General features: G+C 51.6%; 1 protein-coding gene across 5 annotated transcripts; it reads left to right on the top strand.

Moving 5' to 3' along the window:
* Positions 1–14454, top strand: SV2A (synaptic vesicle glycoprotein 2A). Of its 5 annotated transcripts, none has more exons than XM_060090443.1 (13): positions 1–87; positions 3723–4692; positions 5999–6179; positions 7002–7153; positions 7266–7399; positions 8065–8154; positions 8394–8504; positions 8693–8781; positions 9443–9607; positions 9816–9949; positions 11240–11446; positions 12046–12205; positions 14252–14454. In XM_060090443.1, exons 2-13 carry the CDS (start codon positions 4071–4073, stop codon positions 14256–14258), a joined length of 2052 nt encoding a protein of 683 aa, XP_059946426.1. In that variant the 5' UTR covers positions 1–87; positions 3723–4070; the 3' UTR covers positions 14259–14454. The 5 variants fall into 5 exon arrangements, with proteins under 5 accessions (XP_059946426.1, XP_059946425.1, XP_059946428.1 ...); XM_060090442.1 differs by having other exon boundaries at positions 12631–14454; XM_060090445.1 differs by lacking the exons at positions 3723–4692; positions 5999–6179; positions 7002–7153; positions 7266–7399 and having other exon boundaries at positions 12631–14454.
* Positions 14455–15470: the final 1016 nt, after the last annotated feature.

Below are 15470 nucleotides of genomic sequence, written 5' to 3'. Positions count from 1 at the left end.
TACCCAGAGCAGTCGCCGCTGCCGCCAGCCCCACGGCCGGGACCCCCGCCCTCACCCGGACTCCCTTATCCGGGGGACCCAGCCCAGGTAAGACCCCTCTCTCAGTCTCTCGGCTCTACCCCGCCCCGGACAGAAGCATCCTCGCCTTGCCTTGCAGCCATTTTATCCTCCGATGCTTTGCTCGTGGGAAGGGTGACCGTCCCTCTTTAAGGCTGAGGGAATTGGTGGTGGTTTGAATGGACGTTTATTGTGGTTGCTGTGCTGATCAGAGAAGGAGAGAAAAAAAAACATTGTATATGTATATATATATATAGGGAGGAGGGGTGTTTTTCTCTACCTTAACCAAGTCCCTACCACCCTCCTCAGATATTAACAGGCTGGGGGGTTGTAAGGTGGAACAGGGTTCCTTCAAACTCCAATTCCCAACTCATCTTCCCCCGCCTCCTTGCCTCCCCCTATGAGTGATAAATGACCTTGGCTGGGGCCAGAGAATGGATGCTGCCTCAGTCTGTGCGCCTGGACTCGAGTTGCGCGGTGGCGGGGCGGGGGTGGGGTGGTGGAGGAAGGGCAGGAGAAGGAGGGAGGGAAGGGAATGATGAACGGAAACGCTGGGTAGGTAGAGGTGGTAGATGAATAAGCTTAGGGGCACGGATGGTGGGGGATGGAGGCAGTTGCTCCGAGGTGGGGGGAAGGGGTGTTGAGTAGGCACTCGTCCAGCAGCAGAATCAAGGGTGAGGGGAGGCGCTCAGAGAATCGGTTCAGTCAGTTCTAGGGGCTCGTCTCTTACACCAGAGCGGAGCGGGATGGGGACGGTCACCACAGATGATGGCAGGGGCAGTCTCTGCGCGTGTGCGCGTGGAGTTCTCCCCCTGCGCCCCTGCCTTTCCGTATTCCGTCTTGGGCATTCTCAGCTGACACCTTGATCTTTTTCCCTCAGATACTCCATCTTCCTAACCCTAGGGTAGCATGTAGGGAGGGGAGGTGCAGCCTTGGCTGTCCTGGGGTGGGGACCGAGGCTCAGTCACCCAGCTGTAATGGGGAGGGGTGCTCCAGAGCCTCCCCCTCCATGGATGTTTTGATAAGTGACTGCTTCTTAACGACCTTGTCACCTGGGCTAGGGTGGGTTGGGGAATCCAGGTGGCTTCCAAAGTCAGGGGTTTTGATGGGGGGAGGGGGCTTCTGGACCCTCCTCCACTTATCCAGGGCTGATTCAGTTATCCTGAAAGGAAGCTTTTGCTCAGAGTCTCCCCGCCCCTCCATCCTCTGCAGAAAATCTCCTGGGCACATTTTCCGGTCAGGTGAAGCCAGTCAACCTTAAAGGGCCCTGTAACCCTGAATCTTGTCTCCTTTAACCCCCACCTCTCTGAGTCCTGTCTCCTCTCCCACAGGCTTAGCCACCCTGTGCTGCTTTCGGGGCTAAAAATAACACCACTTCCTCACCAGCTCAAAGAATTTGTCTTCCTTCTGTCCTTCCTGACCTCCTGGGCTTGTTGGCCCTGGAGGAGCTGGCTGTTGAGCCATCATATCCTGCTGTGGCTCTGGGGGCCTTCCCTACCCTTCTCGTACGTCTCAGGGGTGGACAGTGTTAACAAACAAGGGGCATGGCTCCTGGTGGGTCCATCTGCCTCCTGCAGGGTTTGGAGGGAGATTCTAGTTGGGAAAGAAAGGAGAGGCAAGCAAATTGCATGCATGAAGGGGATTCCACTGTTCCCTTTCTTTCATGGGGGATGGTTTGGGTCCTGAACCACAAAGAAAAGAAGGTGATGTAGGGGTCACTGGTTGTGGTCATCGTGGTCCAGTGCCCACATCTGACCTGAGGGGTAGGACTCTGCTTGCCAGTGCTTCTTTCTGAACTACATAGCATTACTTACCCCCTTTGCCAGGGCCACCGTGTGTGTGTGTGTGTGTGTGTGTGTGTGTGTGTGTGTGTGTGAGTGTGTGTGTGTGAGAGAGTGTGTGTGTGTGTGTGTGATATTTAATGAGGCCCTGCATGGGTGGGAGCAGAAGGAGGCAGGATGTTTTTAGGGGAATGATCTCTGATCAGAATCTAGTCCTGCTTCCTCTGCTTCTATGAAGGAAGAGGGGGTTCTCCTATGCCTGTCTCTGGAGGATGTCTTTTGTGGTGGGGAGGTCCAAGGCCCCCTTCCTTCTACATCAGCCTCCTACGCAATGCGGTATTTATGGACTCCCTTTTCCTTGGCTCCTGGAGGAGGAGCAGAAAGGATTAAGGGGGATTAGGAAGGGAGGCCATGGGGGAATGAGGTGCAACTATAGACCTTAGACCCCCATGTTGGAAATGTATGTGTTTGATCAGTCATTTCAACTCCCACCCCCACCAGTGAAAGGGGGGCCTATTTATGATATCCTGAAGGAAGGTGGCAATAGCCAGTCATCACCTCTGTCTTAGATTTTGATCTGCCTTTTTTCCCATGACCTTAGATTCCGGATCTCCCTTTTTGTGAGTCTTCCATTGTTTGTCTGGAGGGAGACAGTGTGGGTCCAGCTGCTGGAATTCGTTTGCACACAGACAGAGGGGTCTTGGGACTCTGTTTTGGGAGGATACAATAGCGTCCAAGTATGACTCCCCTGCTTTGCCCTTGCTGCTTGCTGCTTCTTTCACATTTTTCAATCTAATAGGAAGGAAGGAAACTAATAGAATGTCTATTGTGAGATTAAATTCTCACATCAACTTGGAGAAATAGAGATTGTTATCCCCAATTTAAATATAAGGACTCTGAGGCTTAGAGATGTTAAGTGACCTTCTCAAGATCAGTTAGTAAATGGCAGAGCTGGGATTTCAACTTACGTCGTGTAACTGTCATGTGCTTTGCACTGAACCAGCTTTCTCCTTGCCAGTATCCCTTTCTGTTGCTCACCCTAAAGAGCATCCACAGGGCTTTTGTTCTGGCACCTTGTGAAGGAGTAGAGGGTGTCTCCGTACATTGTTATCACTGTGAAGAGTAATATCTAATATTTATTCATCAAGTTTTACGTGCCAGATATTATGGTAAAGAGCTTACACACATTATGTCATTTAATCCTTACTTTTCCCTGCTTAAATAAGAGGCAACTAAGGTTTGGAGGTTCAGAGACATGCCCATGGTCACTTAGCTAGTAAGTGCTGAAGCAGGAAGTCAAACCCAAGTGTGTCTGACTCTGGAAGCTGAGCTTTCACCCACTGAGCTATGTTGGGAGAAGACCCCTCCCTGTGAGGCCTATAACATGAAACCTGAGGGAAGGACTGTGGAAGCCGCACCTTCAGATGCCATCAGTGGGCTGAAGGCAACAGGTTGGAGGACTCAGTGCTCCTTCTCTACCTTCTCCCCAAGCTCCACCCCCAGTAAGAAACCCAGACCAGACTGGAGTAGGGAGTTCTGGTTTCTCTATTTCCTCTGGTGTTCTTGGCAGGTTGGTGGTAAAGCAAAAGGTCTGATCTTGATGTGGGGCAGGGGGTCGTGAGAAGGGCTCTGGGTCGATGACTGTAACTTTGGAGCAAATCCCATGGGTTTAGTCTCCAAGGTCAAAGTAAGAGGGCTTATACTGAATGGCCCATAGTAGGCCCAGGTAGTCATCCCTTTTTACCGAGTGGGACTTGAGGCAAGGAGACCATCTCTGTAACACATGGCCCAGGTGGGGCTCTGTGTCAGCAGGAGCTCTATGTTGGCCTTCTTCAGTGTCTTAGGCCTCACAACCTCCTTTTTCTCCCTCTTATTTTTTTCTAGATCTCCAGAAGCTCCTGGAAGAGAAGTAGCAGCCTTTTCTGAGTTATCCTGGCTCCCCAGCTTAGCCTCCGCAACCTGGCTCCCCCTCCCCTTCTTGTTCCCCCTCTCCCCTTCTCCCTTCCCAATGCACCCAACTGAAGTGGGTGTGGGCCAAAGCTCCTCTCCCTCCTTTCCCCTCCTAAACACACACTGGCCAGGCCCTATATTCTCCTATTCTGTGCCCAAAGATACTCGAACACACTTCATCTAAGTAACAGGGGGACGGGGTCTTTCTGACGCCACGAGTCCTTGAGCAAAATCTGAATAAGGAGTGTAGGAGATCTGGTGAAGTATTCCCAAAGCCCCATCATGGAAGAGGGTTTCAGAGACCGGGCAGCTTTCATCCGTGGGGCCAAAGACATTGCCAAGGAAGTCAAGAAGCACGCAGCCAAGAAGGTGGTGAAGGGCCTGGACAGAGTCCAGGATGAATATTCCCGGAGATCCTACTCCCGCTTTGAGGAGGAGGATGATGATGATGACTTCCCTGCCTCTGCTGACGGCTATTACCGCGGGGAAGGGGCCCAGGATGAGGAGGAAGGTGGCGCATCTAGTGATGCCACTGAGGGCCATGACGAGGATGATGAGATCTACGAGGGGGAATATCAGGGCATCCCCCGGGCAGAGTCTGGGGGCAAAGGCGAGCGGATGGCAGATGGGGCACCCCTGGCTGGAGTGAGGGGGGCCTTGGGTGACGGGGAGGCCCCCCCTGGGGGCCGGGGAGAGGCCCAGCGGCGGAAAGAACGGGAAGAACTGGCCCAGCAGTATGAAGCCATCCTACGGGAGTGTGGCCATGGCCGTTTCCAGTGGACACTGTATTTCGTGCTTGGTCTGGCGCTGATGGCTGATGGTGTCGAGGTCTTTGTGGTGGGCTTCGTGCTGCCCAGTGCTGAGAAAGATATGTGCCTGTCTGACTCCAACAAAGGCATGCTGGGTAAGATTCTCAACGAGCAGTCTAGCCCCATCCTGCCCCAAACTCTGGAAACACTCCTGTTCCTGAGAACTGTTCCTGTCCTCACCACTGGGCTCCTAAGGACCCTGCTCCCAAGATGTCCCCAGAGGGTTCAGGGTTCCTCTGCAAACTCCCCACCCCCACCCCCTCCTCTGGAGGTTGGGTCATGGTGAGGTTGCTTGTGCAAGAGAGGCCTGAGGGAGGGCAGCTGGGCTGGGGCTTGGGCCAGTGGTTGGGTGGTGGTCTGCTTAGTTCTGCAGGAGGTGGCCATGGTGGGATGGGCCCCCATTTAATGTTTCTTCAGAGCCTTCCCTCTTGTTATCCTGATCCATTCCCCTTTTGGGGGGAACAAGAAGTCAGTATCCAAATTTCTTGGTTTACATGAGGAGAGTCAGTTTGGGGTGGTGGGGGGAGGGGAAGAATCCTCGGCCTTCAGGCAGAGAAGCTGGTCACACTTGCTCTTGGTTAGTCTTGGGAGTGCTCAGGGGCCAGCGACTGGTCTTTAATGGCCCTTCCTGATGGGGACCCGGATGGAGGAAATCCCCTAGATTCACTCAGAAGGGATCAGGTCTTGCTCTGTCGCCAAGTTGGCATGAGATCTTGGGCAGTTCCCTTCTCCCTGGGGCTTGGCTTGGGCCTGGGTCAAATGCAGAGTTTGGAGTAGATGACTTTTAAGATCAATTCCGACTCTGAGTTTATGAAGGAAGCAAGAAACAGGAGAGTTTTAGGACCAGAAGTATTGGAGCTGGAAAGAGTAAAGGATGGATTTCGTGGGTGGGATCTCCTGGGAAGATTGAAGCAATGGAGCCTCTTTCCCAGGGAACATAAGAGACACCTGCTGCTTTGAGGGCATCACGGCAGAGAGAATAGAGGGGACCCTGGGAGGGTCTGGGAATCTAGGCAGATCCATTCCTCATTCCAGGCAAGCCAGAGATGGGGGTGTCATGTATGTGTGTGCATGTACATGTGTGTGCGTGACAGCAAGAGAGTGAGAAGTAAGAGCGAGCAAGAAGGAATGAGGGAAAGAAAGAGGAGAATTCTAGGGATCTCCCATACCTGCATCTCTGCCTTTGAACCCCTGGCCTGCAGAGATGGCCTTCCATTTTTGCTCACATAATTCATCTTCTCTCACTTGCTCTCATCTCTGGGTAGACTTAGCTTCTAGAGGTCGGTCCTTCAGATCCTCCAACCATGCTCCTGCAGTTTCAGCTCATTTAAATATTTGGCAAGTGGAAGAATTGAAATGTGTCTGCTCATACCCCTTCTGCCCCTGTTTTCCTCCTTCCAGGCCTCATTGTCTACCTGGGCATGATGGTGGGAGCCTTCCTCTGGGGAGGGCTGGCTGATCGGCTGGGTCGAAGACAATGTCTGCTCATATCACTCTCAGTCAACAGCGTCTTCGCCTTTTTCTCATCTTTCGTCCAGGGTTATGGCACTTTCCTTTTCTGCCGCCTCCTTTCTGGCGTCGGGTGAGTGTCCACTTCCTAAGCCCCTGGAGAGCAGGGCTGGGTCTTGGTCACTGTTATATCTCTAGGGCCCAGCACAGTGCCAGGCACACCAGATGCACCTCAAATATATGTGAGTTGAATGAATGAATTCCTTTCTCTTCCCACCATCTTCAGGCCAGCTTCTCCCTGTCCAGGACCTATCTACTGCCTGTCCAGAATGCCATTCCATGTGTGGTTCACTCCTGAGTCTTCCACCCTATGCTTTAGTTCCATTCTGAGCCTGGCTCCATGAAGAGGCCTAGTGGGTCTCAGCTTCACCCCTGGGTACCTGTGGACCCTTGAGTTATCCCCTTCCCAGAGTCTAAATATTTCCTACATTCAATAACAGACCTTGTTAATACCCCCACCTGCCAGAACTCTGAAGTCTTGACCCACCCAACTCCTACATTTCCTCAGCCGCCTGCATGTACTCTCTGCATTGATTCCAAGCTCTTTTCTGGCCTGCTCCCATATATGTGCCCTCAGATGCCTCTTTGCTCTTTTTCCTTTGGGGATTTCCCCTCTTTTCTGTAATTATCTTCCCTCCCTTCCAACTCTGTAGTCATCTTCAAGATTCAATGTTTGTTCCTTCCCATTCCCCAAGACCTGCCTGCCTGTTTCCCAGATTCCCAAGGATGAGTGCTTGATGGCTGGTGGTGAGGGAGCTTATAGGGCACGTGTGAGAAAGAGTCTCTTTGAAAGGTCCGGAAGATGAAAGGGACTTGGGGATCCAGAGCACTGGGGCAGGGAGGGGATCAAGAATATGGCCATTTTCCAATGCTGAATTCTTGCAATGCCCTCCAGGATTGGAGGGTCAATCCCCATCGTCTTCTCCTATTTTTCGGAGTTTCTGGCCCAGGAGAAACGTGGGGAGCATTTGAGCTGGCTCTGCATGTTTTGGATGATTGGTGGAGTGTACGCAGCTGCTATGGCTTGGGCCATCATCCCCCACTATGGTGAGCAGCCCCCAGAAGATGCACCCCAGACTCCCTCCTCTCCTGTGCTCCCTGTGGTAGGACCTTTCAGCCTCTGGCCTCTCTGCTGATGCTGTGACTCTGTCCCTGCCAGGGTGGAGCTTTCAGATGGGGTCCGCTTACCAGTTCCACAGCTGGAGGGTCTTTGTCCTCGTCTGCGCCTTTCCTTCTGTGTTTGCCATTGGGGCTCTGACCACACAGCCTGAGAGCCCCCGTTTCTTCCTGGAGGTGAATGGGTCTGGGGCTGGGCTGGGGGAAGGGCAGCAGGGGCTCCTGTATTCAAACACCCACTGTGGGTTTGGTTTGGTCCTATGTGGCTGCTTTCCTTCCTCACAGAGTCCAAGGTCTGGGGGACTTTATCTTGCTTCCTTTGTCTTAGAATGTATTTCCGGAGGAGTTCTGTGGGTGGAGAAACCATGGGACCTGCTCAACCATGGGTGGCTTAAGGTTTTGCAGGCAGAGGTCCTGGCCCTGGCCCTGACTTTACAGTTCAAAAGAGGATCTACTGCCTACTCCTTCCCCTTCCAACTTTATCTTGATCCAGCAGGGTTAGGATGCTGCCCCTTCTCTGACTACATGCTTGCCCACCATCATCATTTCCCTTGTTTTCAGTTTTCTCTTTCCATTTGACCAGGGGATTCCCTAAGACCTGGGTTAGGACCCTGGATTCCCCCACTCTTGCCCAAGTCTGATGATATCTTGCTGTACTCCCGCTTGGGCTCTTTCAGAGTGGATGATGGATGTGCCCATAGGTCACATAGGGGCACACAGGGGTTGGGGGTAGGAGCCTTTTTGTGTCCTGTGATTCCATAAGCCAGGTTGAGGGAGGGGGTCTATAACTCTGGGTCAGGGAGGGGCTAACCTGGATGTGGGGATTGTGTCTGTGGCTCTAGAACGGGAAACATGATGAGGCCTGGATGGTACTGAAGCAGGTCCATGACACCAACATGCGAGCCAAGGGGCATCCTGAGCGAGTCTTCTCAGTAAGCCACAGTCCTCCCCCTCAGTCCTCCAAGCTCCCACCTGGCCCCTCTTTGGATACCTCCCGCAGTCCCCACCCACCTTCCTAGGCAACTCTGGCCACACTCTCCCTCAATGAGATCCCTCAGGGTATCATGTCTGCCTCCTGCCTCCCATTTTGCTACTGCGGGAGAAACTGAGGTACCTGGAAGGGGTGGAAAGTACAGACTGTGTGACTGCTCGCTCCTTCTCTTGACCCTAGGTAACCCACATTAAGACAATTCATCAGGAGGATGAGTTGATTGAGATTCAGTCAGACACAGGGACCTGGTACCAGCGCTGGGGGGTCCGGGCCTTGAGCCTGGGAGGGCAGGTAATGGGGTATGGGATGGTGGAGAGAAAGAAGGGAGTGGGAGAGATGGAGAGGAAGGCGGAGCTTGAGCCTGGGTGTGGGGGTGTTGCGTGAACTGAAGGGAGGTGGTAGGACAGAAAAATGGGGATCTTTAGGTGCTAAAACTACTGGCTAGCAGCCACTGTCTGGCTTTGTCCTGTTCCACCTAGGTTTGGGGAAATTTCCTCTCCTGTTTTGGTCCAGAATATCGCCGCATCACTCTGATGATGATGGGTGTGTGGTTCACCATGTCGTTCAGGTGAGGAGGTGGGTGGGGTGGGCGGTATGTGGGGGATGTGATGGTTTGTGGGTTGGGAGGGAGGTGGAGAGAATGGAAGTGAAGGGGATGAATAATGAGGAAGGTGCTTTTCAGAGCCCCTCTTATCCTCCACCCTATACTTCACTCATTAATCCAACAAACTTATATTACAGGCTGAACAGTATTAATTTCTGTTCTGTGCCAGGTACTCTGATGGGATGGAATAGATATGGTCCCAGTCCTCATGGAGTTTATATTTTGGTCCGGGAGCTAGAGAAAACTAGCTGTAAAGCAGTGTGATGGGTGCTACGGTGGGGGAAGTACTTCTGGAACACATGAGCAGGCTTTCCAGCCCAGATCTGGGGTGGGCTGGGGAGGGGATCTAAGTCCTAAAGTACGAATAGGAGTTAGATAGGCTGAGGGTGGGATGGGGAGACTGTTTTAAACAGAAGGAAGAGCAAATGCCTGGGAGGTAAGAAATAATATGGTGGGAGGGTTAGAAGAACCTGAAGTCCCCCAGAACCACAGCAATTGGTGAAAGATGAGGCTGGGGAGGTGAGCAAGGTCCTAACATGAGCTGACTCCTCTATTTCGCCCTCTTCTGGACTGCGTGGCTCTGATCCTGGAGCCCTGTCTGATTCCATTGCCCTTGACTCTTCAGCTACTATGGCCTGACTGTCTGGTTTCCCGACATGATCCGCCATCTCCAAGCAGTGGACTATGCAGCCCGCACCAAAGTGTTCCCTGGGGAACGTGTAGAGCATGTGACTTTTAATTTCACCCTGGAGAATCAGATCCACCGAGGGGGACAGTACTTCAATGACAAGTATGTGGGGACCTTTACACTTCACTCCTTCCACCCCTCTACCCTTTGCCTCCTTTGTGAGTCTGGGGATTTGGAGACAAGGTGTTTGGGGGCAAAGAGCCGTGGTTCTCCTCAGCGCTGCAGCTTCCTTTACTTCACTAAGGAACTGAGTCTTGGAGGAGGGTATAAGGATGAGGGGAAAGTGGCTCTCATCATCCTGGCCTTACAGGTTTATTGGGCTGCGTCTGAAGTCAGTGTCCTTTGAGGACTCCCTATTTGAGGAGTGTTATTTCGAGGATGTCACATCCAGCAACACTTTCTTCCGCAACTGCACGTTCATCAACACCGTGTTCTATAACACTGGTAAGGTGGGGTGGCTAGTGGCTGACAGACTAAAGGGTTGGGTGGATCTTGAGCCAGGGGAAAGGAGCCTTCTTCATTTCTTAACTCAGTGTTCTCAAGCTGAGCTCTCTGGAGCCTTGGAGGTGGTATGGGGACCTATTAGCTACTACCAATAATTACAAAAATCTAATGGAAATTGAACATTTTTCTGTGATAAATAGAACATCTGACAAAAACATCAAGTTTCTTTGCCTTTGGCTAGAAGTGAAACAGCTCAGTGTAGTGATATTAATGGATTTTTTTTTTTTTTTTGCGGTACGCGGGCCTCTCACTGTTGTGGCCTCTCCCATTGCGGAGCACAGGCTCCAGACGCGCAGGCTCAGCAGCCATGGCTCACAGGCCCAGCCGCTCCGCGGCATGTGGGATCCTCCCGGACCGGGGCACGAACCCGTGTCCCCTGCATCGGCAGGCGGACTCTCAACCACTGCGCTACCAGGGAAGCCCTTAATGCATTTTTGAAGAGGGCAAAAATCATTCAAAACAGTGTCCTTGGGAAGCAGAAAAACAATAAAAGGGATATTTGGTGGAGAAAGGGGAGTCAGTGCCTTAATCCATTTCCTTAACAGTGATTCTCAAACTGTATGCACATGAAAGGCTGGTTTTGTGAGCTAGACAGGTTTCCCACCTCTAAAATGGAGTACTGGGTGAGTTTTTCCACCTTGCAGGAAAAAGTAATGGATAGGATTTTTAATGATTTTTTTTTTTTTTTGCGGTACACGGGCCTTTCACTGTTGTGGCCTCTCCCGTTGCGGAGCACAGGCTCCGGACACGCAGGCTCAGCGGCCATGGCTCATGGGCCTAACTGCTCCGCGGCATGTGGGATCTTCCCGCACCGGGGCACGAACCCATGTTCCCTGCATCGGCAGGCGGATTCTCAACCACTGCGCCACCAGGGAAGCCCTAATGATTTTTAATATTTTGCTCAGTAATTTATCCTAAACTCATGGCATTGCTACTGCTTATAGTCAGCTAGAGCAGACAAAAAGAATGAACGGGAAAGAAGCAGACACTATTAATGAGAAAACTGGGAAACAGCCAGCCACACTGTTTCATTTGGTAGACTATGGTCATTTTGTGTTGTAAAGAGTTCTAGTTCGTATGGTGATGTTATCTGATGCTTTGTCATGAGTGCCCTGAATGATTCTGAGAGCCATGCCAGCTAAACCCCTCAAAGGCAGAGCCCTGAGCATAAGCAGTAGCAGCCTCCCTCTCACATCTGCCCTGTCCGCCTGTCTTGGTCTTTGTCCCCAGACTTGTTTGAGTACAAGTTTGTGAACAGCCGTCTGGTGAACAGCACATTCCTGCACAACAAGGAGGGCTGCCCACTGGACGTGACAGGGACAGGTGAAGGCGCCTACATGGTGTATTTCGTCAGCTTCTTGGGGACGCTGGCTGTGCTTCCTGGGAACATTGTGTCTGCCCTGCTCATGGACAAGATTGGCAGGCTCCGGATGCTTGGTAAGGCGGGGAGGCTGGCTGGTGGTGTGTTGTAACTGTTAAGGGGGCTGGGGGAAGGGGAAGGCTGTCACTGGGCTTCTCAGCTTAGTCTGTGGAAAGCTTAGCCAGAAGCTAAGACAGAAGGTTCTGTCTCTCACGTCTTCTGCTTGGGGGCGGCTGCAGGACAGGGAGGGGTCTGGTGGGGAAGCTCTTCTGGGGGTAGGAGGTGGGCAGAATAGCAAGTTCAGGGCACAGGCTTTGAGGTCATCGGTTTTGAATCTCAGCTCCACCGCCTACCTTGGGCAAGTCACTTTACCTCTATGAGCCCAGCTGTCTCATCTGCAACACGGCAGTGATGATAGTACCTGTCTCACGAGGTTGACTTATTAGCAATGCGTGTAAACCATCAAGTTGCTTGGCCCATAGCCTGCACTGAAGAAACGGTTGGTACTGAATTGTTAATAAGACAATTATAAGGGAGGTTGGGGATGAGTGGAAAGCCTTTCTTTTGGGTACCTTGGCAAAAAGAGAGTCTCATCCTGGGCTGCGCTCAACGCTGGTCGACAGGACAGTGTGGGTTGTGGCCAGGCTCATGCTGCTTTCTCCTTCCCCGGCTCTAGCTGGCTCCAGCGTGATGTCCTGTGTCTCCTGCTTCTTCCTGTCTTTTGGGAACAGCGAGTCAGCCATGATCGCTCTGCTCTGCCTTTTCGGGGGGGTCAGCATTGCATCCTGGAACGCGCTGGACGTGTTGACTGTTGAACTCTACCCCTCGGACAAGAGGTAGTTGGAGTGTGGTAGGGGCAGGGCAGCAGGTTTAGTGCTCAGAGGACAGGACAGAAATGGGTTGAGGAAGGGGGCTGATTGGGAAAGGCATCTTTAGGGGTAAAAGGGTACATATTCCCCTTGAGTTTCTCCTCTACAAGTTGGTAGCTTTTATACTCACTCCTTGAAGTCTTAACTATTAACCTAATTTTTTGGTGTCCTTTCCCCCTTGCCTCCCAATTCATCTGTATTCCCTGATGTGATCCCTCACCTCTCTAACCTCTCCATCTTTCCTCTCCCTCTTGGACACTGCCTGCCGTTTCTCCTTCACTTTCCCACCTACCCACCCTTCCCCCACAAACCCTCCTATGCCTCTTCCCTTTGTCTCCCTCCTGGGCCGGGCCCCTGCCTCCTGTGTGCTGTGCTGGGGGACTCCTGAGCAGGACCACAGCCTTCGGCTTCCTGAATGCTCTGTGTAAGCTGGCAGCTGTGCTGGGGATCAGCATCTTCACATCCTTTGTGGGAATCACCAAGGCCGCCCCCATCCTCTTTGCCTCAGCTGCTCTTGCCCTTGGTAGTTCTCTGGCCCTGAAGCTGCCCGAGACGCGGGGGCAGGTGCTGCAGTGAGAGTCTCTGGGGCTTCGGGGGTGGCAGGCACACTGTGAGACCAACAATTCCTTCTTCCCCTGCCCTGCCCTGCCATCCTGGCCACAGAGCCCTCATTCCCCGCTCCTGTTTTGGTGTCTTAGCCGTGTGTGCGTGTGTGTGCGTGTGTGTGTGCACGTGCGTGACCCCCTGGGCAGGGACTACAGGGAAGGCTCCTCCATCCCAGGTTTGGGGTGCAGCCCTGTCCCCCACCTCCTCCCACCTGTGACTTTGCCCAAGAGAAGCCTTGGCCCCACACTTCTCTCCAGTGTTAGTGAGAGGCCCTTGCTCTTCCCGGCGCCTGGGACTCTAGAACAGGCTTCCTGCCTTCCCCCTCATTCCCTCTGCCTGGGCCCTGGTGAAAGCACAGGCGTGTGGCTATGCCCGCGGTGGGGGCCTAGTGTAGACCACGGACCAAAAGAACTTAGAGTCGGAAGGGCGTAAAGTGCCCTCTCATGCCTCCTGTTGGTTGCTGGGGGAGTAGCAATAAACCTCAGCCCCCTGGCCTCCATTTCCTTCTCAATTTAGGCTACAAGTAAGAAGCCTGAATTTTATGAAATTAGCTTTCTGATTCTTATTTATTTATATATTAAGTTCTGAGGCAGCTCAGCAGGACTGTGTGTGTGAGTGCTTGTGTACATTTATGTGTGAGTGTGTGTGTGCGTGCTGTGAGGTGGGGGTGTCGTTATACTGTCCTCAGATACAAGCCAAGGGTAACTTCAGTGGACACACACACAACCCTGCCTCCCACAGTACTTCCCCTAATCTTGTTTCTGTGCCAGGCCTGGGTGGGAGGAGCCCTAGGCCAGGCTGGGATAAGAGTCCCACAGTCTAGGGAGAGCTGAGGGCACCTGACAAGGTCCATCTCCTCCCCTCCTCTCAAGAAGCACAGGCCTCCTCTGGAGTGAGAGGCTCTACCCACTATAGCACAGACAGGCACAGCACAGCAGCCCTCCTACCTCCAACCTGTCCCCTCACAGGCAGGGGAGCGGTGGAGGGTAAGAAACCAGTCATATGGTCCAACCAGCAGATCAAAAGCACAAGGAGCTGGGGCGGGGCAGGAACTGGGGCCTTCCCAGCAACTCCTGTAAAGTGGGAAGAGTTTAGGCAGTAAGCCAGGGACTCCTAATGCAGGGACCAGAAGCCTCAGTCTCCCCGTCTCACCCTTTCCACAGGACAACCCCTGTAGGTTAAGCTGCCCCTGCCCCACCCTACTCTGTGTGGCTGCTTTCTTTGGTGCCCCCTTTCCCCCACCGTAGCTGTGATGTGTCGTAGTTTTTAGCTGTTTGTAAATGTTTAAAAAAAGTTAAAAGGAAAAAAGTGAAAACAATAAAAAAAGAAAATCCAAATTCACTTTCCTCATGCCGCGTCTGGTGCCCCCCACCCTATGGTCACTCCCATTTTGTAACACTGAACCAGGTGGTGACTGTTTAACTCTTTGACGTCTGTGCTCAAAGGACTGCCTTCTCCAGTGCCCAGTGTACGAGTGTGTGCCCTCTTTCCTCACCCTTCACTTGCTGGATGCAGCCCTCTCCCATATGCACCCCCCTGGAGGGACCCATCCATCTCCCTTACTCTCCTGGGGAACCCTAAACCCAACTCTGTTGATGTAAAAAATGAAAATATTGATGAAAAATAAAAAGGAAACAAATCCTTAAAATCTATGTCTGCTTCTTTGCCTCTACCTACGTCCAACTCTGAGACAGTCCTGGGAGGGGAAGACGTGAGATGGAAAAACAACTCTTCTCTCTCTAAACTGAAGGCCAGAATAACATGATGCATCACATTTACTTCCTGAGTTGGCCTCTCTATCCTGACCTTTCCACTTCTACAGATGGAGCGCCCCCTCAGTCTCCTAGATTTGAAAACTTGGGGTAATGTCCTACAACTCAATAGCAAAAAAACTAATAACCTAATTAAAAAATGGGCTAAGGACTTGAATAGCCATTTTTCCAAATAAGACATAAAATGACCAATAGGTATATATAAAAAAATGCTCAATGTCACTAATCATCAGGGAAGTGCAAATCAAAACCATAATGAGATACCACCTCATACCTCTCAAGATAGCTATTTTATATATATATATATATATATATATATATATATATATATATATATATATGGTGTTGGCAAAGATGTGGAGAAACTGGAACCCCTGCCCATTGTTGGTGGGAATGCAAAATGGTACAGCCACTCTGGAAAATATGGAAGTTCCTCAAAAAATTAAAAATAGAACTACCATATGATCCAGCAATCCCACTTCTGGGTATTTATCCCGAAGAATTGAAATCAGGATCTTGGAGAGGTATTAGCACTCTCATGTTCATTGCAGAATATCACAATGGCTAAGATGTGGAAACAACCTAAACGTCCATTGACAAATGAATGGATAAAGAAAATACAGTATGTACATAACAATGGAATACTTGCCAGCCTTAAAAAAGAAGGAAATTCTGCTATGATAAACCATGAGGACATTATGCTAAGTGAAATAAGCCAGTCACAGAAAGACAAATATGCATGATTCCACTTTATCTAAAATAGTCAAATAGAATCAGAGTGGAATGTTGGTTACTAGGGGCTGGGGGAGAAGGGAATGGGGAGTTGCCAATCAACAGGCATAAAAGTTCAGTTA

Source organism: Mesoplodon densirostris, chromosome 2 (assembly GCF_025265405.1).
Source record: "Mesoplodon densirostris isolate mMesDen1 chromosome 2, mMesDen1 primary haplotype, whole genome shotgun sequence".
Lineage (NCBI taxonomy): Eukaryota > Metazoa > Chordata > Mammalia > Artiodactyla > Ziphiidae > Mesoplodon > Mesoplodon densirostris.
The sequence above is the reverse complement of the archived record's forward strand: the minus strand, read 5'-3'. Positions and strand labels throughout refer to the sequence as shown.